Genomic DNA, 26556 nt, shown 5'->3' with positions numbered 1-26556 from the left:
ATATATATATATATATATATATATATATATATATATATATATATTTCTGTTTCAAATGAACCAAAACACATTGGATTGGATTGGATTGGATTAGCCTTTGTCACTTTACTGCTGTGAAATGTAAATTTCTCCACTGTGAGACTAATAAAGGAAAATCCAATCCAATTATTCTGGCAGTGGAGAAATGTACTGAAATAAATAAATAAATGTGTTGAAATACATTTCTCATACAAAGTATGAGAAATGTATTTCACAGCAGCAAAGTGATGAAAAAAAGAGGAAAGAAAGAAGTAGAAGAACAAAATACAGGAGCTGCTATAAAGGCAGCCACTCTCGCGGCGCCGTCTTGAAGTCAAAACAACAACAAAAACAACAGAAAACTAATTTACAAATAATATAATACAACACAAAAGACAGTCTTTAAATTTTAAGCACTTTCTGCAGCGTCTTTGTTGTATGAAGCAGTTTTAGATGAAAGAGGAGAGAATCAAAATGTCCTTTTCACCAGTGGATCAAGGACGTCTTGGTGGAATGTGCACATGTGCTACAAGCTAAATGTTGAACGCAAACACGAAGCTTTAGCATCGTTGATGAAAAGTGATTGTCCCATGTAAATCCGCTTCAATTCCAAGCCGCGACATTTTCGCATACGCAACGGCGCTCTGCGCTGAAGCTCCTTTCTTATTGTGGACTCTTGCTTCCTCCTTGCTTAGGATATCTGAAATTCAAAGAAAAAACGCAAATATGAAACACATCACCGCTCGTTGAAATGTATTTCAATGAATTGCTTTTATATGTAAAGACGTTGGTCAACTACCATTAGCGCTAGCTAGCAAGAATAATATCGTTCGACCTTGAGGACTGTATCGTCTTATATAGTTGGAGTTATAAAAGCAGAATTATTACAAGGGTGCGAATTCTTCCTCCCACGTACATGCCAGAAGAAAAATGTAAATCAGCTGGAGGAGTAACACCTTTTGTTCGCTTTTCACCGCAACGTTGAAAAGATGTCAGCTGGGGGGTGTGTTTCATTTCTTTGTGTGACCGTAGGTGCTTTCTTTTGCCGACCTGATGAATTCATGTGCAATAACACCTTGTGCAAACTTCACGCGTGGGTGTGTGATGGCAAAGACGACTGCGGCGACAACTCGGACGAAGACGCTGACATGTGCGGTGGGTGGCGTTCCACCACACCTTTGCCCCTCATGTGGATATTTAAATGTTTTTTTTTTTTATTTTGTCCCCCCTCACAAAGCCATTTTGCTATTTATCTCCCCTTTTCATCTCCAGAAAAACTGGCCTGCCCCCCGACGAGGCCGTTCCGCTGCAGAAATAATCACGTTTGCCTGCGCGCCGACCAAGTCTGCAATAAAGCGGATGACTGCGGCGATGGTTCGGATGAAGAGGAGTGCGGTGAGGACACGTGGCGTCCGTAACATCATAAAAAAAGAGCCATTGTGGCGTTGTGGAGATGAATAAAAAATATGGGTGACAACTTCAACTGTCATGATTGACAAGAGCAATAGTTTCAACCGAGAAATCGATCTGAAAAGAATTAACATTTTTTAGCTCATTTTTCTACGTTAGCCTTAATAATAATAATACATTTCATTTATACGCACCTTTCAAATCTTTCAAGGTCACTTTACAGTCACAGGATAAGTTTTTCTGTAGGTGCGCAACGGCAGCCACATGCGCCAGCGTTCACTCAACCCGGAATAACTCAAATAGATTTAAAGCTAACTTGCTAATAGATAGCTAGCTGGCTTGATAGCTAATATGTTTTCTTACTCAAATAGCTAGCAATCTAATAGATAGCCAGCCAGCCAGATAGCTAACAGCCAGCTAGCCAACAGCCAGATGGCTAATAGATAGCTAGCCAGCCAGATAGATAGCTAATAGATAGCCAGCTAGCTGGCTAGCTTTGCGGTGCCAGGTGTATAATTAGAATAATAAAAAAGGGGTCTGGCGGTCATGGTCGTAAGTCGTGCCGGTTGTAAGTCGGATGCTACCTGTATATTTAGTTTTCTTTTTCACCCAGGTGAAATAACCTCTACCCTTTTAACAAGGCTGGTCATATTGCCTGTCTATATGTGTTTCTTCACCTTTTGTGTTCCTGAAAGATGTTGTAATATTTTGGAAACTTTTGGCGAGTTGCTTCCCGCGAAAACGGCTCTGCGTTCTTTCTTTTTTTTACGATATCCTTGACGTCTTCCCGCAGCGCGACACCGATTTGAGCGATGGCACCGAGCGGTCCCATCGCTGAACGGGACAAATGGCTTCATTTCATATTTGACTCTTTTCATCCTCTCTCGTTTGGCCCCCTCCTTATCTTCCTCTCTAATTCCATTGATCCGGCCATCCATCTTTTCACTTCACTCCATTACCTCCCTCCATTATGCGCCTCTCTCGGTCCAGTCATGCCATCCTTCCATCCTGCTCGCACTTCATTTCACTTCCTGCCACCCACCCCCTCATCCTCGCCCGCCCTCTTACATCATCGCACATAAAGGTTGAAGTGAAAAAAGTGTCACTGCTGTGGCGTTTTAAAGGACAACCGACTCCTCTGGACAAATTGTATCCATAATTTGTAAAATCATTTCAAATGACTTCTACTGAGCGTATTTTACAAAGATTCCACCGCATATAGCTATATTTTACGTTTTAAGACTTGCACTGAATATTCCGGAAGTCTTGTTTTTGAATTGGTGACGAGTCCTCACGTCACGTCACTGAAGGAACGCCCCTGACGGAGAAAGGACAAACTGTCGCAGTCCTTTCATCACTTCAATGCATTTTGCGGTACTTTGTTTGGTCTGAAAACTTCGTGTTGATCCGTGTTAATGGCGAAATTAGAAGGAAAACACATAAATAACGCGATGGTGAATCGTTGTGTGTTGCACCGACCATCTATTTGATATTCGCTGACAAAAATTGTAAGGAATTAATCAGTGTGTTTTCACAGAGCTTTGTCACCATCTTCTGCCTCTTTTGGGTGCTACATTTCCCCCCCACCCCTCAGATACCTCAAAATGACACGGAATAAATTCTTTAATCGATTGCAAACATGTATGCTTTCCTCTTCACAACTATTTGAATCATATTCATAACTGGATGAGTAACAAGAAAGCATATTCTCCGAATCTGAAGCCATTGTTTTGATTCTCGAGCAAGGCAAGACGTCTTGGCGTTACACCACGAACAAGGGGGCGGACCCTCCTGAAACTGACCACTTCCGGGTTCAATTTGAAGTAGTTTTTAGACACTTTCAGTCATTTTTATTGTTTTTTTTGCATTTGACTAAAGATATCATACTGTGTGTTTTGGGTATTTTAGATGCTATAAAACGCTTTTCTGATGTCAATTAGGATACAAAAAAGTAATGTTGGTTGTCCGTTAAGGGGTGTGCTGTATATGGTCATGGCGTTTCATTAACGATTTTGAAGCTCTTTAAAAATCCTCTGCTTTTTTCTTCCGGGTACCGAAGCAGAAGTAGCGGTGGGAAGACCTCGGCCTTGCGGGAAGACGGAATTCACCTGCGATAACCGACGGTGCGTCTCTAGCCAGCTGCAATGCGACCTCTTCAACGACTGCGGCGACGGCGGCTCCGATGAGCAGGACTGCAAAGCCTGTGAGTTCCAGCCACAATTTCTATCAAGCATTTCTTTCTCGACAGTGATACCTAAGCTTACGAACGCTTTAGCTCACGAACTTTTCTCCTTATGAACGTTAAATTCGCGAGCATATAATCTTGGCATACGAGCTCGTTTTCGGCGGACGAACCAAACGACACAGCGCCACGGTGGCTGACGGACTCGTTTTCGGCGGATGAACACCAAACCACACGGTCAAACAGCACTATGGTGGCTGGCGGACTAGTTTTCCACACCCACTTTCTTTGAGTGCAGATGTGGTTTGTTATCAAGTTGAGTACTTTTGCTATTATGGGACCGAAAAAGACCCCACCAGAGGCTAGTGTTAAGCCGAAGAGGACAGAAAAGGAAACTGCGGTCGAGCAGAAGAAGGAAATCATCGAAAAAAAACAAACGAGGTGTAACTTTGTGTAACTTAGCGTCCCCGTACCAGTACGCTAAGCCGACCATTGCTATGTGTGGCTAAGGGTGTTTCCGTGTTGTCTAAGCAACGGTTTAAGGCAGGGGTCGGGAACCTTTTTGACTAAGAGAGTCATAAAAGTAAAATATTTAGAAATGTTTTTCAGTGAGAGCCAGACCCGGTCTGCGCGCGCACACACACACACGCACGCGCACACACACACACACACACACACACACACACACACACACACACACACACACGCCCGCACGCGCACATACACACGCGCACACACACACGCAACCTTCACACACATGCAAGCACGCACGGAAGCACGCATGCAAGCAAGCACGCACGCAAGCATGCACGCGCGGCCACTTTTCAACAAAATGTCAGAACGTATTATTTAAAGTAACTTTGTGATAGTACTCAACGTTAACATGAATGGTATTCCGTTCCTCGTGATTGGTAAATATCCAGCCAAACGATCGGGTCCATCGGCAAAGTTACTGCTAGCTAGCCTGCACACGGCTCATAAGCTTCCACACTTGCTATCTGCAATATACTTCTCGCAGAAGTATGTTGATGCTAACGTTAACATGGGGCTTGTTAAAATGTCACTGACATTCGACTGTTTCATCGATGGAATTGTTTCATTGCAAATTAGAATCAGAACATTTTCTCTCCTCAAAGGCGAATGCTCCGGTGCATTCAAGCTGAAGTGTACTCGTCGGGCTCATTTAAAGGACAACCGACGTCACTTTTTTGTTTCTTAACTGACATCAGAAAAACGTTTTATAGCATCTAAAATACCCAAAACACGCCGTATGATATTTTTATTCAAATGCAAAACACCAATAAAAATGACTTAAAGTGTCCAGAATCTGCAAAAAAAATGAGCTGAGAATTGGGCATTTTCAGAAAGTCCTGCACCCAGTTCGTGACGTCACGCCAAGATGTCTTGCATTGCTGGAGAATCAAAACAATGGCTTCAGATTCGGAAAATATGCTTTCTTGTTACACATCCAGTTATGAATATGATTCAAATAGTTCTGAAGAGGAAAGCATACATGTTTTCAATTGATTAAATAAGTCCTTCCGTGTCATTTTGAGGCATCTGGACTGCAATGTAGCGTCCCAGAAAAGGCGAGCACCGTAACTCAACCTGATCCAAATCAAATTTCTGTATTGTATTGAAGCAAAACATCCACATTTCTATTCCAGCACATTTCTGGAAATATTTTTCTTCCTTTGTGTTTTTCCATATAAATAATAATAATAATAATAATAATAATAATAATAATAATAATAATAATAATAATAATAATAATAATAATAATAATAATAATAATAATAATAATAATGGGCGGCCCGGTCGTGGAGTGGTTAGCACACCGGCTTCACAGTGCAGAGGTTACCGGCTCGTGTCCCGGTCCGGCCTCCCCCGGACCCGTGTGGGTTTTCTCCGGGTCCTCCGGTTTCCTCCCACACTCCAAAAACATGCATGGCAGGCAGATTGACCACTCCAAATTGTGCCTAGGTGTGAGTGTGAGAGTGACTGTTGTATGTCTTTGTGTGCCCTGCGATTGGCTGGCAACCAATTCAGGGTGTCCCCCGCCTCGTGCCCGAAGACAGCTGAGATAGGCTCCAGCACCCCCTGCGACCCTAATGAGGAATAAGCGGTACGGAAAATGAGATGAGATGAGATAATAATAATAATAATAAAATAAAGTATATTGTGTGTAGTTTTAAGGCTTATTTAGTAGAAAATTATGTTTTATGGGAACTGGAAATGGATTATTGTCATTTTTAATGGTTTCCTATGGGAAAGTCATGTTTGGAAGACACACTTTTCGCCTTACAGACACATTCTGGGAACCAATTAAGTTCGTAAGCTGAGGTATCATTGTATTTTTATGTATTTATTTGATGCTAATGTATGCCCGGGCCTCATTTGTGAGTTATTTTGCAATTGATGCAAAAGACTTGGCTGTCCTTTTGGCTGACGCGCATCAAAAGTCAAACGCAGCGGGTGGCTTGAGATGAAAAGGGCGAGCGCGTACATCATCATAAAAGAAAAAGCTGTGGTTTGTACTTGCAAGTCTCCAGCGGCGACGTATGCGGCAAGAAAACAAATCCGTGCGGCGAGGACTCCATTTGCAACCAGACAAATGCAAACGCCGTCTGCCGGTGCAAAGCTGGATTCAAGAGGAACCAAAAGTCGGGACAGTGTGACGGTAAGCGGCCATCGTTCACTGAAGACCAATCGATGTTAACAGTTGTTGGACCGTGCGCCAATCGGTGGCGAAACGGACATTTATTAAAAAAATTAATACATAAATAAATACATAAACACATACATACATACATACATACATACATACATACATACATACATACATACATACATAGATAAATTAAACAACAAATAAAATTAAATTAAACAATTAAAAAAATAAAACTTCCATTTAAACAATCAAACATCAAAACAAAAAGAAAACACTAACAATAAAAATGTAAAAAATAAAACATTATAGCATTTAAAGAATTAAGGATTTTAAAAATTTAAAACTGAAACAAATTAAAACATTAAAAAATAGCTTTAAAAATTAAAAATGTAAAAATGAAAAAAACATACAAAAATTAAACATTTAAAAATATAAACACATTTAAAATTAAACTTTTTAAATTGTAAAGTTTTAATATAAAAGAAATGAAATTGTTAAATTCAAATTTTAAGTTTTTAAATTAGAAGTTTTAAAATTTATACATTAAGATTTTAACATTTGAAATGTTTTTTTAAATGTTTATAATTTTTACAATTAAATGTTTTTTTATTCTTATATTTTTTACATTGTGTGTGAAGAAACCTTTTCATCGATGGAACATTCCTGTACGACTGAGAGCTTTCACAGACATATTTTTTTCATTGTTACAAATTTGACAAATTTTACAATTTTTACATTTTTTTTTTAATTCCTAACATTTTTTTATTTTTTTAATATTTTTACAATGTTAACATTTAAAAAAAGTTCAATAAATAAATATCATTATTTTGTTTGCCATAAAGCATTTGTGTGCATCCAATGCGGAAACGATCATAAAGTGCGTTGGCCTTCAAAGCCCGCGCTTTCTCAGACACGTACACACTTTCGCTCTTTCCAGAAACGAACGAGTGCCTGCGGTTCGATGCCTGTCCTCATTACTGCACCAACACCAAGGGCTCTTTCAAATGCACCTGTGACCGAAATTATCAAGAGATCGATGGGAACTGCGTCGCAAAAAGTACGAATGTCGTTTTGGAGACACCCCCCTTTGCTGGTGACCTTCACCTATGAGAGCAGGACCGTCGTTTTGAAAATTAAAGCGAGCTCATTCCTTTTTTCCTCAACTGTGCGTGTAGGTGCCGAGGATGGCGTGCTCTACATCGCTAATGACACCGAAATCCGCAAATTTGCATATCCGTTCAACCAAAGTCACGGACACAAAGTGCTGGCCCAGATTGAGGACAACGCGCGCATAATCGGCATGGATGCTTTGTTTCATCACCAAAAGTTTATCTGGGCTACCCAATTCAACCCTGGTGGGATATTTTACAAAGACAATACGGAAAGAAGTCAAAGCAAGGCAAATATCCGAAATATGGTAAGTATCTGCTTAAAGTGACAAAAAAACAGGCCATGCAATCCTGGTCACCTCATCCGATTTTGTTCTCTTTTCCTAGTGTTCTGACTTTCGACGGCCAAGAGACATTTCTGCCGACTGGATCACCGGGAATATCTACTGGACCGATCACTCGCGGATGCACTGGTTCAGCTATTACACGGCGCACTGGACCAAATTGCGATATTCCATTAACGTCGGACAACTCAAAGGTCCCAATTGCACCCGCTTGATTACCGACATCGCCGGAGAGCCATATGCAATTGCTGTCAACCCCGGACGAGGGTGAGCGAGGCTACAGGACTTGAAGATGATCTCTTCTGGCAGGGGGATCAAAGTTATGCTTTCCTCTCGGGTGGCCGTTATAGGGTCAAAGTCAAAAGTCAAAGTCAGTTTTATTGTCAAATATGCTAAGATGCATGACATAGAGCACAGATGAAATTACTGTCCTCTCGGACCCAGCGTGAAAGACACTTACAATGATTTAACAAACATAATAAACACAAAAACAGCAATTTGCCGGGAGAGAGAGGGGAGCCTCTGCGTGTCCGCCATCTTGGGAAAAAAAACAAAAAAAAACAAATAATATGACAACACAAAGACACAGAGAGTCAAAGCAAACACAAAGCTGTAGCATCCATTGACGAAAAGAGATTGTCTCACATCTCCTGTCCCACATGAATCCGCTTCAATTCCAAGCCGCGGCAGTTCCACATACGCATCCGCGCTGACGCTGAATGTAATCGGAACAAAAAGGTCAAAAGTAACAAACAAAACCATGCCTCATTTTAACTGCCACTGACTAAAACGCCCAACCGCTTTGCAGCTGCAGGCGGAGCCCTACAATGCCACTCGAAACGTGACAGTTTTAAAATTTGAAATAAAAAATAATGACTGTTACTGTACTTTACATGGGACAATTAGAAGTTTGATTTGCTCTAGCGGACCGAATAAAATGTGGTGTGACATATTTGGCCCCCGGGCCTTGACTTGGACACCTGTGATGGAAGGGATTAGCCACCAAGCTGAATAGAAAGAGAGCTAGCTAGCTAGCTAGCTAGCTGCATACATGAGCATTTGATTTGCTTTCACAGGCCCAATAAAATGATTTGGCAAGCCAGATTTGGCCCCTGGGCCTTCACTTGGACACCTGTGATGGAAGGAGTTAGCCAGCGAGCTAAATAGAAAGAGAGCTAGCTAGCGTGATCACTAGCTAGCTCAATTGATAATTAGGTCGATCGCTAGCTAACTCAATCACTAGCTGGCTCATTCGCTAGCTGGCTCGATCGCTAGCTGGCTCGATCGCTAGCTAGCTCAATCGCTAGCTAGCTTGATTGCTAGCTAGCTCGATCGCTAGCTAGATCGATCGCTAGCTAGCTTCATCGCTATCTAGATCGTTCGCTAGATAGCTCAGTCGCTAGCTAGCTCGATCGCTATTTGGCTCGATCGCTAGCTTGCTCAATCACTAGCTAGCTCAATCGCTAGCTCGTTCAATCACTAGCTATATCAATCATTAGCTAGATCGTTCGCTAGATAGCTCAATCGCTAGCTAGCTTGATTGCTAGCTTGATAGATGAGCTTGGAATTTCACAGTTTGATTTGCTTTTATGGGCCAAATTAAATGATGTGGCGGGCCAGATTTGGACACCTGTGATTGAAAGCATTAGCCAGCTTTCTGAATGGAAAGAGAGCTAGCTGGCTAGCTCAATTGCTTGCTTGCTCGATAGATTAGCATGTAATTTCACAGTTAGATATGCATTGCACGGGCCGAATAAAATGATGTGATGGCCCAGATTTGGCCCACGGCCCTTGACTACAGTTTCCCTCTGGCCCATCGTGATGATTCCTGATTGCGCATCCTGCCACGTCAGCAACCCCCTCAGCCCATTTGGCGCTGACCGTGTTTAATGGTCCATTCTTACAAAATGTTTATGGTGTTAAGCAGCTGGACTCTAATTGTGTATGCTCGCCATTGGAGGCTGAGCAGGTAATGTCGTGTTCATTTCATTTTTATACCGTAGCTACCCGGCGCATTTAAATTCAACATAATGAGACGGCATTAAGTCGAATTGGTATTATAGTTGAGAATTATCGACTTTTTTTCCAACCCCAATAAAGCAATGGCGACCGATGTTGCTCTGTCATGCAGGATGATGTACTGGAGTGTCGTGGGCGACCATTCGCACATTGAAGAATCCGCCATGGATGGTTCTTTACGCAGAGTACTATTGGTGAAGAACCTCGGGAGACCAACCGGTAAATATTCCTTCTTAAAAGTCCATTGAGCAAATACCAGTGGTGGGCCGTCAGGACCTGCAAGGCCTTCTCTGCTGGCCTAAAAATATCAGAATCACAAACTAATGTGAATTATAATTTGTCCATGAAATCTTATTAAATAATTCCAAATAGTATTTTATTGCTTTCCCCCCCCTGCTGTGCCGTTTCCACATGTGCGTTTTTATATTTAAGCATTTAACCAATCACATTTGGATTGGATTGGATTGCCTTTATTAGTCTCGCAGTGGAGAAATTTACATTTCACAGCAGCAAAGTGACGAAATGAATGAAAGTAGAAAAACAAAATATATGAGCTGCTGGAAAGGCAGCCACTCTCACGGCGCCGTCTTGAAGTCAAATGAACAAAAAAAACAAACAAAAAAAAAGGCATTATTTGTTACAAGGGTCAGAAATCCACCTGGACGCCTTCACCATCAGTCCAGCAGGCCATGGAGCATCAAATGTGTCGATCAAACTATTTCTTGAACCAATCAGATTTCGAGTTGGCAAACTATGATTGGTTCGTCACATAATTGGCTAGGCACTAGCCAATCATCATATCACTAGCTGCTAGTGAAGCGCATACTGGTCAGTGCTAGCACTGTATCAGTAACGAGCTGCATCTGAAGGAGGAGACGAAATTGATTTGGTTGCAAATTTACTGTTAAAACCATTTTCAAGACTGACCTTTTAAGAATAGATGGACATCATTAAGGTTGGACGGCTCTGAAGCGAGCAAAAAATGGCTAATAATATTGCAATTTGATGAGTTTTTCATGAATCCACGCATTCAGAGTAAAAATGTAAACAGATAGGAAATAGATAGCAAATAGCTAGCCAGCTAGCTAGCTTGATAAATAAATCAAGAAATATTCACATTAAATGCAGATTGTTTTCCCTTTAGTCATTCATTTAACAACATCAATTTTTAACGGCAGACGATAGCATAATTGGTAACGAGAGTTTAGTGTTAGTTTTGCCGCTAACGAGTAACAAAAAACAAATATTTACACTCAAAATTCTTACTACTTTAGAAGGCAGGCTACAATTGCTTAAAAAAAAATACAAAAAAAAAATTTTGTCGGCGTGGGGTGAGCTTGGTTCATTGAAAACGTTTGCAAAAAGACTAATGAGTACAAGTGCCTGGAAACCATTGACATGACACCTGTTTTGTTTGTTTGATAGCTCATATCTGAAGTGCTTGGAAACGTTTGGGAAAATGAAGCGCAGCTTAAACATCAAACAGAAGCAAACGCAAAGGAAATGGAATACAAATGATCAGAATAGCCTCTGAAGTTGCCATTTATTTCCTACCCTTTTTTTTTGTTGTTTTTCTGAAAAAGTGCTGAACTAGTTTTGCACATCAAGCGGTCGCATTCGGTTGTGTTTACACAGGGAGGAATTCATCATCTGCGCAAAAGCTATTTAAAACACCCAGCCGGGCTCTCAATTATCTAGTCAAACACTCTGCAGAAAGTCAAAGTGATTCATTGGTGTGGAAGTTGGAACGTCGACGTTCCCAAACACCACGACCGGGACCATTAATTGGCGGGAAAAAAAGTAGAAAAAAAAACGTTTCAGCTTTTGGCGTTTGCTACTCTCGTCGCCGGGTGACTTGCTGCAAGATTTCGCTGTAGTTTTTACAGTATTTTTTTTTCTTCATCACCGCAGGGCTCACCATTGATTATTTCAATCAACGTTTGTATTGGGCTGATCCTGAGCTTTCGCAGATTGGCAGCGTGAGATTGGATGGTTCCGACCCACTGGTGACGATCAATGAGAGACATGGTAATTTTTGGCCAGAAAATGGGTTCCTATTCTCCAAGCATATTCAGATTTATCGTTTATAATTGTCAAACCTCTGAAGATGGAGGACACTGATCAGCTGTGGCAACCCCTTGAAGGGAAAAGCCGAAAGGAAAAGAAGATTTATAATTGATATATATAACATTATATTATGAACGTTTTCTTTTTGTTAAGACTTACAGCTTATGTATTTATTTACTTATTCAGGTATTTATTTATTTGTGTTCATTCCTTTATTTATTTATTATTTATTTATTTATGTCTTTTTTGTTTCGTGTTTCTTTATTTATTCGTTGATTCATTTGTTTATTTATTTATTTATTTATTAGTTTTTTATTTATGTGTCTGTTTACTTGTTTGTTAATTTGTCTATTTATTTATTTAGTTATTTATGTATTCGTTCATTCATTTGTTTATGTATTTATGTATTCAATCATGCATTTATTCATTCTTTCATTCACCCATGTATTTATTTATTTATTTATTCATTTGTTCATTCATTCATCCATTCATGTATTTATTTTTTAACTTTTATTAGTTTATTTATTCATTCATTTATGAATGTATTAATTTATTTGTTCATTCATTCCTTAATTAATTAATTTCTTTATACATTCATTCGTCCATTTTTTATGTATTTATGTATTTATTTATTTATAAATCTATGTATTTATTTTCTTTATTGTTTATTTGTTCATTCATTAATTAATTCATTTATTTATTGATTTATTGATTGGTTTGTTTATCTATGTGTGTGTTTATTTGTTTACTTGTTTGTTAATTTGTCTATTTATTTATGGATGTATTTATTGATTAGTTTTTGTATCTTATTTATGTATTTATTTATTGCATTTTATTTAAAACCAAACAAGTGTCTTTTCTCAGAAGTTGTGTCCTGATGTTGTCTCTGCAGGTATCTCGCAACCTTATCGAATTGACTTATTTGAAGATTACATCTACGGGACTGGACTTAGACACGACGTCTTCAAGATTCACAAGTTTGGCAAACAATCGGTGGAATTTTTTAACTTGGGTGTGGACAAAGCCACCAATGTTTTCATCTCACACCGATTCAAACACCAGGACGGTAATTGGAATTTCCTCATTTGTCTTTGCTAACGAGGGGCAAGCGTCCCAGAGAGACTCGTTAGAACTAGCAAGTGCATCCAAAGCCTTTGACTTGATCCATACGGTGCTATCAAAGAGGATACCGCCCCCGAAAATGTATCACACACCCCACTCTTCCTTTTCCCCAACAGTGTCCAATCCGTGCTTGAGGATGTCTTGCGATTTCATGTGTTTGCTCAACCCAACGGGCGGCAGATGTACATGTCCTGAGGGAAAAATGCTGATCAATGGCAGCTGTAGTGATGTCAACACTTCAGGTGGGCTCCTTTCTTTCTTACTTTCTTTCTTTCTTTGGACCTTGGCTTGATGGCACTCTCACGGCGCGAATGAACCCCGACGTTAATGACATATCGTTGTCACACATTAGCTCATTCAGTGTCTCATTCTGAGTAACTCATCAGTCAGTAACTCATTCTGAGTTATATGAGCTTGAAATGATCCAAAGTCCAACGAATGAAAATAACAATTTTTGAACAAATTACAAATAAATTCATCATTGTGTCATTAATTAACTCATTTACTGCCATTCACAAATTAATTCGGGAATTGAAAAGCATGACGTCGAGCGGCATTCCCAAATGTGTTCGTTTTTTTTTTTTTTTTTGCAGGGGGTGCCGATAAATCGCTAGTCACACCTCTGGCAATGTTTTTTCCCCTTCCACGAGGAGGCAGCATTTGCCTTTTGTCCATGTTAACGCTTTGTTCCAGATTCAGCTGTTGTTAAAGCGTTATATAAATCAACAATGTATGTATTGTATACGGCCGCCAACATTTCAAGCTCAGATAATTCTGATGAAAGAAGAGAGTTGAAGGTTTCTTACTCTGCATTGAATGTTTATGTCGTCCGATAACTCAATATTCTGTGGGTCCTGCCATTTGAGTGAAAATGACAAAAACCCTGGCACTTGAGTGGATGCATTTTTTGCACATCATCTGGCAGTGAATTACATAATTAGTTAATTTATTCATTTATTATTTAAATAAACAGGCTGCAAGTCTAAAAAAAAGTCTTAAAAAAGCCATAATAATAATAAAAGCCGTAATAATGGTGGTTTATGGTGGGTAGGGGCAAAATAAATACACTTATAAACATGTGGCGGGGGTGGCTTGTTGCTAGGGCAATATTGCAATCCGGCAATTTTACAGTTCCGCCATAATAAAGCAGTTGGATAGCGACCAGTCCAGGGTGTCGTTTGGAAAATGCCCGGATGTTCTCCTGCTCTGCTTTTGATTCACACTGGCAGACCTCAGTAGCAATAAGAATGAGAACAAGAACAAGAATAAGAATAATACATTTCATTTATTAGCGCCTTTCAAAACTCTCAAGGTCACTTTACAGTCACAGGATAAGTTTTTCTGTGGGTGAGCAGCGGCAGCTACATGTGCCACCGTTCACTCAACCCAGAATAACTCAAATAAATAGAAAGCTAGCTACTGAATAGATAGCTAGGTAGCTAGATATCTAATATGTTTCCTGACTCAAATAGCTAGCTAGCTAATAGATAGCCAGCCAGCCAGATAGCTAATAGTTGCTAGCCAGCGAGATAGATTGCTAATAGATAGCCAGCTAGATGGCTATTTGCAACACAACACGCCAATGCATTTCAAATGTGACTGCATCAAAGCTCAACTATTTACTTTTTCCTACTGCGCGGAATATGAGGGCATGAAGGATAAAAAAGCATGAATGATTCATACAGCGATTAAACCCAAAATAATGAAAAACAAGATGGCCGATTTCCCTTTTTTATGTATATTTTCGGTATGCCTATTTTTGTCGTTTCTGGTTGGATGCTTCGTAACGAACTGTACGAGATTCACAGAACATACCGCATGCGCTAACTCTGTTCGACTTCCACGATGAGAAATGTTTATCCCTCCCGCGCTGAAGGTGAACTTTGTCGTCCCCCTTGCGAGAATGGAGGCCGTTGCTTAGCCAACGAGAAAGGAGAATGGCGCTGCTACTGCTGGCCTGACTTCTCGGGCCAACGCTGCGAGGTCAATCACTGCACCGACTATTGCCTCAACGGAGGAACGTGTATGGGCTCACTTCTGGGTAAGATGGCGTTAAGAATTATTCGCTCGAACCACGGAGAGCTTCTTGCTGCATGCCAATCGGGTTCGGTCATCTTTAACTTGACATTGTCCAAAAGTGTGGAGTACTTATAATACTTATAGTAAATATAGGTTCTTTGGTGAAAGTACCCCCCAAGGGATTCCTCTGCATTGAACACAGAGACAAAATGGCATTTTAAAGATGGAGGGGGTCCTCAGGCCATTTCATTGTCTCCAGTGAATAGTAAAACTTCAGCGGCGGTGCGGCTGTTTTTGATAGCGTTTCACTTTTGAGCCCACTTTACCAAAAAACTTGTATTGGATTCGATTGGATTAGCCTTTATTAGTCTCGCAGTGGAGAAATGTACATTTCACAGCAGCAAAGTCATTAAAGTAAGAGGAAAGGGAAAGGAAGAAGTAGACAAACAAAATAGAGGAGCTGCTGTAAAGGCAGCCATTCTCGCGGGCGCCATCTTGAAGTCAAAAGAACATAAAAAACAAAATAATATGACAACACAAAGACACAGTCATTAAATTTTCAGCACTTTCCGCACCTATTTGTTGTACGAAGCAGTTCTAGATGAAAGAGGAGAGGATCAAAGCGTCCTTTTCACCAGTAGATGGGGACGTTATGCTAAAAATTATGCACGTCTGCTACAAGCTAAATGTTGAAAGCAAACACGCTTCAATTCCAAGCCGCGGCATTCACAATAACACAGTTAGGATATTACAGAGTTCAGTCAACAAATCTCGATACAGTGATACCTCAGCTTACAAACTTAATTGGCTCCCAGACAAAGTGTGTCAGACAAAAAGTGTGTATCCCAAAAATTAATTTCCCATAGAAAACCATTATGAGAATAATCCGTTCCCAGGTCCCCATAAAACATAATTTTCTACTTTCTAATTTTCTAAGCCTTAAAACTACACAACATATACCTTATTTTATGTATAATGATGGTCGTCGATGGCTTGATGGAATGGAGTGGCCGGTTTCATCAGCATTAAACACTTGATGAGGAACGTAGCCTTCTTCTTTCACCATCTTGAGGAATGATCCCTTGTAGGTGCTTTCTCTATGATAATTGTTGGGTTATTTTGATTGTTCGCCCTTGGTTCATTGCTTCGACGGGTGTTGATGGAAGAGGATGATTAAATCATCAGGGAGCCAGGTGTAGAACAGAAAGTTGATTTAATCTTGGAGAGCGCGGCGGCATCGCGGTGTCGCCTTAAGGAGAGAGCATGGCGATAGAGAGAGAGACGAACTAGAACGGAGAGCATTTTATACGGCGCGCAGTGTGTGACGCGAAAGCATGTGACGTAATGTAAATGCGACATCATGTAAAGGAAGGCAGGATATGACGTATCAGGAAGTCCAAAATGTAAAAAAAGATTAGCGAGCGATGTTTAAAGATGTTTGTATGGCGAATTACCCCAACAATAATTTTACCTTGTACCTTAAATAAATTATGGGGACACATGTCGGAGACCATAAATTATGTTCTGTTTCGATTGGTCGATACCTTTTTGCATCAAGTGTACAGATGACTTGTGCGGGTTATTTGTGGCGCCTCATTGATGAGAATTTTAACCTTGCAGTATACACTCTGCCTTTGAACTATCAAAGTTGAAACAAGTCCAAATTTTACTGTTTTCTATGCATTTTGTCAATCACGTCTGTAAACTCCGCAAGAAACCATTAAAAATTAGAATAATCCGTTCCCAGGTCCCCATAAAACATAATTTTCTACTAAATAAGCATTAAAACTACACAAAATACACCTTATTTTATGTATAATAAATGTGCTATTGTATTGTAGTTAAAGAAATAAACTGTACTGTATAATAAAATTGTTTTATTTACCCTTGTGACGACCATTGACGTAGCTGCCTTTTGATGATATCCGAGTGAAGTTGCCGTACTTTCTCGGCAATAAAACCCTCACTCACACTGCCTTCTCTTGCCTGAGATCGTTGCTTAGACAACACAGAAACACCTTTAGCCACACGCAGCAATGGTCGATTTAGCATACTGGTGGTGGGATGCTAAGTCACACAAACGCACACCTCGTTCGTGTTTCTCGATGATCTTCTTCTGCTTGACCATCATTTTCTTTTGTGTCCTCTTCGGCTTAACACTAGCCTGTGGTGGGGTCTTTTCGGTCCCATAATAGCAAAAGTACTCCACTCGATAGCAAACCACGTCTGCACTCAAAGGAAGTGGGTGTGGAAAACTAGTCCGCCAGTCACCGTGGCGCTGTGTGGTTTGGTTCGTCCGCCGAAAACTAATTCGCCAAGATTATATTCTTGCGAATTTAATGTCCATAAGGCGAAAAGTTCGTAAACTAAAGCGTTCGTAAGCCGAGGTATCACTGTACCTCCGATGTTGACGTGCTAGCCATAGTGGGACTGCGGCGGTTCTTTCCCCTGGCCTGTCATCCCGAGTAAAATATTTTACGTTATCGTCGATAATTTTTATCGTAGCCTTATTATTTTTCTTTATTTTGCGAACGCATTTTCCTGGATGCTCCTTCATCTCACATCGGACATGTCCGCCCATGTAGGAAAGCCGACTTGCCACTGTCCTTTGGGCTTCTCGGGCCCGTTCTGCGAGAGGAGGATATGTGACAACTACTGTTTGAACGGCGGCACCTGCGACGTCACACGGGGGAACCAGCCCGTGTGCCGCTGTTTGTCCGAATACACCGGAGAACGCTGCCTGTACTGTGAGTTGCGCGGCTTCCATTTTGTTTTTTTGATTTGCGAGGCTTCCATTTTGTTTTTTGATTTGCGAGGCTTCCATTTTGTTTTTTGATTTGCGCAGCTTCCATTTTGTTTGTTGATTTCCGCGTGATTGACACACACAAGGCTGATCAAATGGCAGAAGAATTCTGTTGCTAGCCTGAACGTTTGATAAATTAGCGCATGCAACAACACCCCCTTGCGTAACGATGACATTTCCTAATAAACAAAGTGAAATGAGCACAATCAAACAACCGTCGGGTGTTTCTGTGCACAAGTGCTAATAATGATTGGATTGTTTTTCCTCCCCCAACCCCGACGCAACTTTGTAATTATTGTTATTGGGGGGGTCATTAGTAACAAGGCCAACCCCCACACCCCCCCCCACTGCCTTCCCCCTGTTTGTTTGCCCAATGGGTGAAATGTTTTCAAATGTGGCGAATATGTCATTTGATAAGGATAATTAAGCCCCATTAAAACCTTTCGCAAGTCCAATTAAAGCTGCGCAGACTGTTCTCCGGCTCTTCTGAACATCTGCTGGCGTTCTCTCTCTCCTCTCTCTCTCTTTTTCTCTCTCTCTCTTTGTGTCTTTCTCCCTCCCTCACTCTCTTCCACCCCCTGGCCCCCTTTTTCTCTCCCCTCTGTCTCTTTCTCGCTCTCTTGCTCACTTACTCTTTCTCTTGCTCTCTGTCTCTCTCGCCCCCTCTTTCTCCTCCCTGTTTCTCACTTTCTCTGTCTCTCCCTCTTTCTCTCTGTCTCTCACTCGCTTACCCTCACTCTCTCTCACTTTCTCTCTCCCTCTTTCTCTCTCTCACTCTTGCTCACTTACCCTCTCTCTCCCCCTCTCTCTCTCGCCTACCCTCTCTCTGTCACTTTCTCTCTCTCCCTCTTTCTCTCTCTCTCTCTCACTTACCCTCTCTCTCTCTTTGTCTTTCTCTCCCTCTCACTCTCTCTCGCTCGCTTAGCCTCTCTCTCCCCCCTGTCTTGCTTACCATCTCTCTCTCACGTTCTCTCTCTCCCTCTTTCTCTCGCTCCCTTACCCGCTCTCTCGCTCTCTCTCTCTCCCCCTCTTTCTTTCTCTCTCGCTCACCCCCTTGCTCCCCCTCTCTTTCACGTTCTCTCGCTCTCTCCCTCTTTCTCTCTTTCTCACTCTCGCTCGCTTACTCTCTCCCCCTCTCTCTCTTTCTCATTTGCCATTTCTCTCTATTTTTCTCTCTCCCACTCTCTCTTGCTTACCCTCTCTCTCACTTTGTCTCTCTTTCCATCTCTCTCTCTCGCTCACCCTCTCTCTCGCTTTCTCTCTCTTTCGCTCGCTAACCCTCTCTCTCTTTATCTCTCACTTTCTCTCATTCTTTCTCTTTCTCTCGCTCTCCTTCTTTCTTCTCTCACTCTCTCTATACCTCTCTTTCTTTTGTCTCTCTCTATCCCTCTGTCTTTCTTCTCTCTATCCCTCTCTCTCCCTCTCTCTGTTGCTCTCTCTCTCCCTCTCTCTATCCCTCTCTCTCTCTTTCTCTCTCTCCCTCTGTTGCTCTCTCTCTCCTTCCTACTCCCCCCCCCCCGTCTCCGACATGTGTCCCCAGATATATGCCACCACTACTGTGTGAACTCCAAGGCGTGCACGCTGTCCACCAGCGGCTACGTGGAGTGCGTGTGCCCCGCCCGCTTCGAGGGAACCAAGTGCGAGATGGACAAGTGCCTGCGATGCCGCGGCGCTCCTTGCCTCATTAACGAGGAGACGGCGGACGTGGTTTGCAAGTGAGTTATGGCCTCCCGCTTCGGGAGGGTGCGCCCCGTGATGCTTTTTGCTTGGAGCGGACATTTGCATTGGTGTTGTCCGAGCCCGAATGCGTGCAACACGTGACATCATTGCACCAAATATGTGTACATTGGCAGATTTGTTGTTGCAGCTTCGGGTGAAGCTTTCGGCCCCTATTGATTTCTGTTGCGATTGATTGCCTCTCCATGCCAATATCAAACAAAGTGATTTCACCGAATTTGGATTACAGTGATACCTCGGTTTACGAACCCCTTGGCTTACGAACTTTTCGGTTTACGAACGTTAAATTTGTGAAACTTTTTACCTTGGCATACGAACTATTTTTCGGGATACACACGAAGCTGCCACAATGAGTGATGTGTCTTTCGCGAACGATCCCGTTCTTCTAACAACCAAATGTTAGCCGACTGTTTTTGTCCTCTATTCCCCGCCCCCAGTCTTCGGTTAAAGCCATGTGATTGGTCAAGAACGCAGTAGTGATGGGGGGTTTACAGACAGAGAGAGCGTGAAGCCATTCTCCAAAAAAGAAAATGGCTGCCAACATTTTTTTGTCCTCTATTCCCGCCCCCAGTCTTCGGTTAAAGCCATGTGATTGGTCAAGAACGCATCAGTGAGGGGGTGTGGTTTAAACATTAAAGAGACAGGCAGACGAAAGAGAGAGACTGACAAAATGGATAGAAAACAGTGAAATTTGGACTTGTTTCAACTTTGATAGTAGGCAGAGTGTAGACTGCAAGGTTAAAATTCCCAAAACGGTATCGACCCAGCTAAACAGAACATAATTTATGAGGAACAAGGTAAAATTATCATAGAGAAATCACCTACAAGGGATCATTCCTCAAGATGGTAAAAGAAGAAGGCTACGTTCCTCATCAAGTGTTTAATGCTGATGAAACCGGCCACTCCAATCCATCAAGCCATCGACGACCATCACAAAGGTAAATAAAACGACTTTATAATACTGTAGTTTAATTATTTAATTATAATACCTTAGCACATTTATTATACATAAAATAAGGTATATTTTGTGTAGTTTTAAGGCTTAGAAAATTAGAAAGTAGAAAATTATGATTTATGGGGACCTGGGAACGGATTATTCTCATAATGGTTTCCTATGGGAAATTCATTTTTGGGATACACACTTTTTGCCTTACACACTCTGTCTGGGAACCAATTAAGCTCGTAAGCCAAGGTATCACTGTACTTTGAAACTTTTATTTTTGTTTCTTTCGAGTTAGTTCTTGAACTCGAACAGCTAAATGAGTGTTTTGTGTGATAGTTCCTAATCTGGCGAAAAGCTGAGTCTACTACGAGCATTTTTTTTCTCGCAAATTAAAGCAAAAGAAAAAAACAACCAAACAAAAATGGCCAAACCACACCTGCTATTTTGACGATGTCAGATGTCCTTTTATTTATTTTCGGTTATTAAATAGAAAACGTCCTTTCAGATTTGGTCTTTAACTCATTCATTGCCAGACGATGTGCAAAACTGTGTCTACTCCAGTGCCAGGTTTTTTGTCATTGTCACTGGAATTCCACAGAATATTAGTCTTAGGATGACATAAACATTCAATACAGCGATAGAAACCTGAGACTCTCTTCTTTCATCAGAAAAAAAGTTAATTCCTAAATTATATGGGTCTGGAGTTATATGAGTTTGAAATGGGGGAAGTTGTCCAAAATACAATACATACATATTGGTTTATATAGCCGAAGCTGTAATTAATCGCTAACATGGACAAAAGGGAAATGCTGGCCCCTCGTGGAAGGGAAAAACATTGCTAGAGGTCTGACTGAAGCTTGAAAAGCACACACCCACTCTTCTTTCATCAGGGAAAAAAAGGAGTTAAGTCCTAAATTATATTGGTCTGAGGTTATATGAGCTTGAAATGGGGACGGCTGTCCAAAATACAATGCAATACAGACATATTGGTTTATATAGCGCTTTAACAACAGCTGAAGCTGGAAAAAAAGTGCTAGCATAAAAAAAGGGACATGCTGCCCCCTTGTGGAACTGAAAAAAACATTGTCAGAGGTCTGGCCATCGCTATATCGACGTGCAAGCATGAAAAAATAAAACCCGAATAAATTCATGAATGGCAGTGAATGAGTTAAAATGTAAACAGTTTCATTTTATGTATTTTTTTAAATATACAGTGATACCTCAGCTTACGAACTTAATTGGTTCTCAGAAAGTGTGTGTAAGGCGAAAAGTGTGTCTTCCAAACATTACTTTCCCATAGGAAACCATTAAAATAAAAATATCCGTTCCCAGGTCCCCATAAAAAATAATTTTCTACTAAATAAGCCTTAATATATCTTATTTTGTGCAATTGTATCGTAATTAAATAAATAAACTGTACTGTATAATAAGTCAGTTTATTTACCTTTCTGATGTTCATTGATGGCTTGATGGAATGGAGTGGGAGGAGTTGGGAGGGAGGGAGTTACTATTTGGAATGAGAGTCACATTCCAAAAGGACTGTAGTCAAAGTCAAAGTCAAAGTCAAAGTCAGCTTTATTGTCAAATATGCTAATATGTATGACATACAGCACAGATGAAATTAATGTCCTCTCTGACCCAGCGTGCAAGACATGCAAGGCACTTATAACGTGGCTAAAAAGACATACAATTGACAACAGTCAATACATGTAATTTCTCTATGTGTGTGAATTTACTAAATCCGGTTATATGAGGCACCACAGCAAAACCAAAGAGAGACAAAAGGGTAAATTTCAAAAATTACTTTTACTGAAACAATCTCAGCTACTGGTAAACACGCGTAAAATTAGGTATGAACAGTTTGCAAGGGAGAATTGGATCAAAAATTTGTCAGACAGAGATCTCTCAGAGACAGAAAAGGCAGTACTTACCAAAGGTTTAAATTTCTCAGTGACTCCTAAAACTATACCTACAATAGATTATATCACAGCTACTGAATCGGCTATTAAAAATAACAAACTTTCGTATGCAGAGGCAGATGATCTACGCATTAAAATATCAGCTCTTCTCAGTAGTGCCAAACTTCCTCCGTCCAACATAACATTAGAAGAGAGAAAGGCGTTAACTACTCTACAAAAAGACAAAAATATTACTATTTTGCCAGCAGACAAGGGCAGATGCACAGTGCTGCTCAACACATTGGATTATGAAGACAAAATAAATAGGTTAATCAGTGATTCTAACACGTATGAGCAACTAAAAAGGGACCCTTCCAATAGATACAAGAAAGAAATGATTGACTGTCTCCAAAAGCTAGAGAAAGGAAAACATATAGATAAACAGATGTATTTTAGATTATACCCGGAGAGGCCACGCCATGTATCTATGGCCTGCCAAAAATACATAAAGAAGGGTTCCCCCTCCGACCCATTGTTTGTAGCATTGACTCCTCTACATACAATGTAGCCAAATATTTAAAAACTATTTTAGCTCCGTTGGTTGGTAACACAGAATACCACGTAGAGAACACCACAGGGTTTGTAGAGAGGATCAAAGACCTCATATTGGAACCTGAGGAAACTTTGGCATCATACGATGTGACTTCTCTCTTTACATCTGTCCCAACCCCAGCAGCAGTCTCAGTGGTGAGGACGAGGCTGCTGGCGGATGTTTCTCTGCATGAAAGAACCAAACTGAAACCGGATCACATCTGCCAATTATTAGAAATCTGCCTTAATACTACGTATTTTCAATTTCGGGAAAAATTTTATAAACAAATCCATGGTTGTGCTATGGGCTCACCAGTTTCACCCATAGTGGCTAATCTTTACATGGAAGAGATGGAGAAACAGGCCCTCACATCCTTCCCAGGGACAAAACCTAGACACTGGTTTAGATATGTGGACGATACTTTTGTCATAATTAAGAAACAAGAAATTCAATCCTTCACAGATCATCTCAACTCTGTAGACTTCAACATTAAATTTACTCGTGAGGACATTCAAGAGAACCAACTAGCCTTCTTGGATTGTAAAGTAATTATAAAAGAGGACAGAGCGCTAAAAACAGAAGTCTTTAGGAAGGCTACGCACACTGACCAATACTTACTTTTTGACTCTAACCACCCTTTACAACATAAACTAGGAGTTATCAGAACCCTCCAGCATAGGGCTAAACTAATACCAACTAGCACTGAAGGTAGAGAAAAGGAGTCAAAACATATCAGGAGAGCACTCACTAACTGTGGGTACCCTCAGTGGTCATTCAACAAATGTCAGAAAGAAAGAATAGCGAACGAAACCAATAATTCTCAAGATTCTAAAAGGAGAGGAGTAGCAGTACCGTACATTGCAGGAGTTTCTGAAAAATTACAAAGAGTCCTTTGGCAACATAAAATTCCTACTTATTTCAAACCGATAAACACGTTAAGGCAAAAATTAGTGCATCCAAAAGATAGGCTACCAAATGAAAAACAAAGTAATGTAGTTTATTCCATACATTGTAAGAATGAAAATTGTAAAGAGCAGTACATTGGGGAGACTCAACAAATTCTCAAAAAAAGACTTTATCAACATCGCAGGGATAATACTAGTGGGCCTCAATCGGCAGTACATTTGCACCTAAAAGCTACTAACCACTCATTTGACGACAATGAGGTTAAAATCTTAGCGAAAGAACATAGATGGTTTGAAAGGGGGGTAAAAGAGGCGATTCTTATAAAACAACAAAATCCTTCATTAAACCGGTCTGGTGGTGTGAGGTTCAATTTGGATCGTTCATACAATAGCCTGCTCAGGCAAAACAGGTTAGGCAACTTTCGCAATGCTGATGAGGGTCGTTATGCTGATGAGGTGATACCGGGGGGAGTAGGGGTAATAGGCCAATCGTTAGTCAGGAATGTAGGAACAATCAGTGGGGCCACAGGGGGGGGTCCCGCGCCCCCCCCAACCTGAGAGTAGGGACCTATCATAGCTGTGTCCGGCACCACTAGGTCTGGACATTAGGGATATATAAATGGGGCCGATACGACCAGTCAGACTTTAGTTCGCTGACGAAGTCTCCTGGATAGGAGGCGAAACGTCCGAAACCTTCACTTTTGTACAGATGACGGCTGAAGAAACCTTCTCATCGATGGACCACTCCTGTACGACTGAGAGCTTACACAGACGTAATTTCTCTATGTAAAGTGAGGTAGTGTCGTTTGGAAAGTGAGGCAGTGACGTATGTAAAGTGAGGTAGTGACATATGTAAAGTGAGGAAGTGACGTATATAAAGTGACGTAATGTAGTAATGCAAAAACAAACAACAAGAAAGGGTTGAAGTGAGGTCTTGCAGAAAAAAAAATGAGAAAGAACAAAAAATAGAGTTCAGGGTGATCGTACAGCATGTAGCGTGTACTGAGAGTTCGGTGAGTGTGGCAGTGGGAAGGGGCAGGCTGGGCAGGGCTGGGAGGGAGTTGAGTCTCCGGACTGCCTGGTGGCAGAAATTGTCCTTGAGCCTGCTGGTCTTGGCTCGGAGACTCCGCAGTCTCCTACCCGATGGCAGCAGGCTGAAGAGGCTGTGGGAGGGGTGTGTGGGATCGCCAGCGATCCGGATGGCTCTGCGGGTGAGGCGGGTGTTGTACATGTCCTGAAGGGGGAGGAGAGAGACACCGATGATCTTCTCAGCTGTCCTCACGATGCGCTGCAGAGTCTTACGGCAGGACACGGTGCAGGCGCCGTACCACACGGTGATACAGCTGGTCAGGATGCTCTCTATGGTACCGCGGTAGAAGGAGGTCGTGATGGGGGTCGGGGCTCCAACTCTTTTGAGCTTGCGGAGGAAGTACAGGCGCTGGTGGGATCTTTTGGCCATTGATGCCGTGTTGTGGCTCCAGGACAGGTCTTCGGATATGTGCACTCCCAGGAACTTGGTGCTGCTCACTCTCTCCACTGCAGCACCGTCGATGGCATGCCTATCTTTCATAGGCTTATGCCCAAGGATGGACTTCTCTTCCTGTGTAAAGAAGTCCGGTTAGGCGTCTTTTTCCAAATAGGCCGGTTTCATTAGCATATCCTTCTTCTGCTCGACCTCAATCTCCTTCTTCTGCTCGACCGTAATTTTGTTTTGTGTCCTCTTCGGCTGAACACTGTGCTGTGGTGGGGTCTTTTTGGTCCCATCTTAGCAAAAGTACTCCACTCGATAACAAACCACGTCTGCACTCAGAGAAAGGGGGTGACAAAAACTAATCCGCCAGCCACCGTGGTGCAGTGTGGTTTGGATCGTCCGTCGAAAACTAGTTTGTATGCCAAGATTATATTCTCGCGAATTTAATGTTCATAAGGCGAAAAGTTCGCTAGCTAAAGCGTTCGTAAGCCAAGGTATTACTGTGTTTTTCTTTTTTTTGGGGGGGCATGTGAGCAAGCGAATATTATCAATAAATCAGAATCAGAATCATCCATCTCAATCAACTCTCAATCAAATCTCAATCAACCGTCATTGGTTGCATGCTTAATGTGTTCTCCCTTTTTTGTCACTATTTTGCTTTCCCCGCTCAGTTGCACAAATGGCCGAATTGCGCCAAGCTGTCAACTGTGCGACGGATATTGCTACAACGGAGGCACCTGCCACCTGGACCCTGACACCAACCTGCCATTTTGTCAGTAAGTCACGAATCACTTTACGTCATTTCAAACACGGATGCAAATCACGTCTCTTTATAAGCCTGACTTTTGCGCGACGCCATCCCCAAAACCCGAGTCGTATCTAATGTCACGTTGCGGAGGCCACGGCGCAGTAGCATGCCAAAGCCCCGTTTTACGCTGGGTAACACGTCGCTGTGGATTAAGGCGTTCAGGCGGATATTTCACAAAATGGCGAATCCTGTTCCTATTTTGCCATTTGGAGCCTATCACACTCGTCCTCCTTGCGGTTAAGAGCTTGTGTCGGGTTTCCGTGACTCATTTCAGTCATCGGATTTGGAACTTTGCTCTCTCTGGAAGAAAAGGAGCTCGGTGTCAATCATTTCATATGACAGTCAGTAGGAAAAAAATGGCCACACATTCATCGCATGTTGTTCTCAAATTTCTTCAAGGGCGAAATTGCAAATCTTTTCTTCTCAGGCTGCAGCGGG

General features: G+C 41.6%; 1 protein-coding gene across 1 annotated transcript in view; it reads left to right on the top strand.

Annotated features, from left to right (window-relative positions):
* Positions 1 to 26556, top strand: part of LOC148894497 (low-density lipoprotein receptor-related protein 1B-like) — a 334893-nt gene that overhangs the window by 296456 nt on the left and 11881 nt on the right. The window contains exons 73-87 of the mRNA XM_089002179.1: positions 1051 to 1173; positions 1291 to 1413; positions 3488 to 3631; positions 6156 to 6290; positions 7219 to 7338; positions 7457 to 7698; positions 7778 to 8001; positions 9866 to 9972; positions 11665 to 11781; positions 12713 to 12886; positions 13059 to 13184; positions 14819 to 14983; positions 17547 to 17708; positions 19305 to 19479; positions 25982 to 26086. Of these exons, the coding sequence (XP_088858305.1) occupies positions 1051 to 1173; positions 1291 to 1413; positions 3488 to 3631; positions 6156 to 6290; positions 7219 to 7338; positions 7457 to 7698; positions 7778 to 8001; positions 9866 to 9972; positions 11665 to 11781; positions 12713 to 12886; positions 13059 to 13184; positions 14819 to 14983; positions 17547 to 17708; positions 19305 to 19479; positions 25982 to 26086 (2242 nt within the window). The remainder of the gene's footprint in view (positions 1 to 1050; positions 1174 to 1290; positions 1414 to 3487; positions 3632 to 6155; positions 6291 to 7218; positions 7339 to 7456; positions 7699 to 7777; positions 8002 to 9865; positions 9973 to 11664; positions 11782 to 12712; positions 12887 to 13058; positions 13185 to 14818; positions 14984 to 17546; positions 17709 to 19304; positions 19480 to 25981; positions 26087 to 26556) is intronic.

Source organism: Hippocampus bargibanti, linkage group LG08 (genome assembly GCF_051943395.1).
Source record: "Hippocampus bargibanti isolate YZ-2025 linkage group LG08, ASM5194339v1, whole genome shotgun sequence".
NCBI classification, from domain to species: Eukaryota; Metazoa; Chordata; class Actinopteri; order Syngnathiformes; family Syngnathidae; genus Hippocampus; species Hippocampus bargibanti.
The sequence above is the reverse complement of the archived record's forward strand: the minus strand, read 5'-3'. Positions and strand labels throughout refer to the sequence as shown.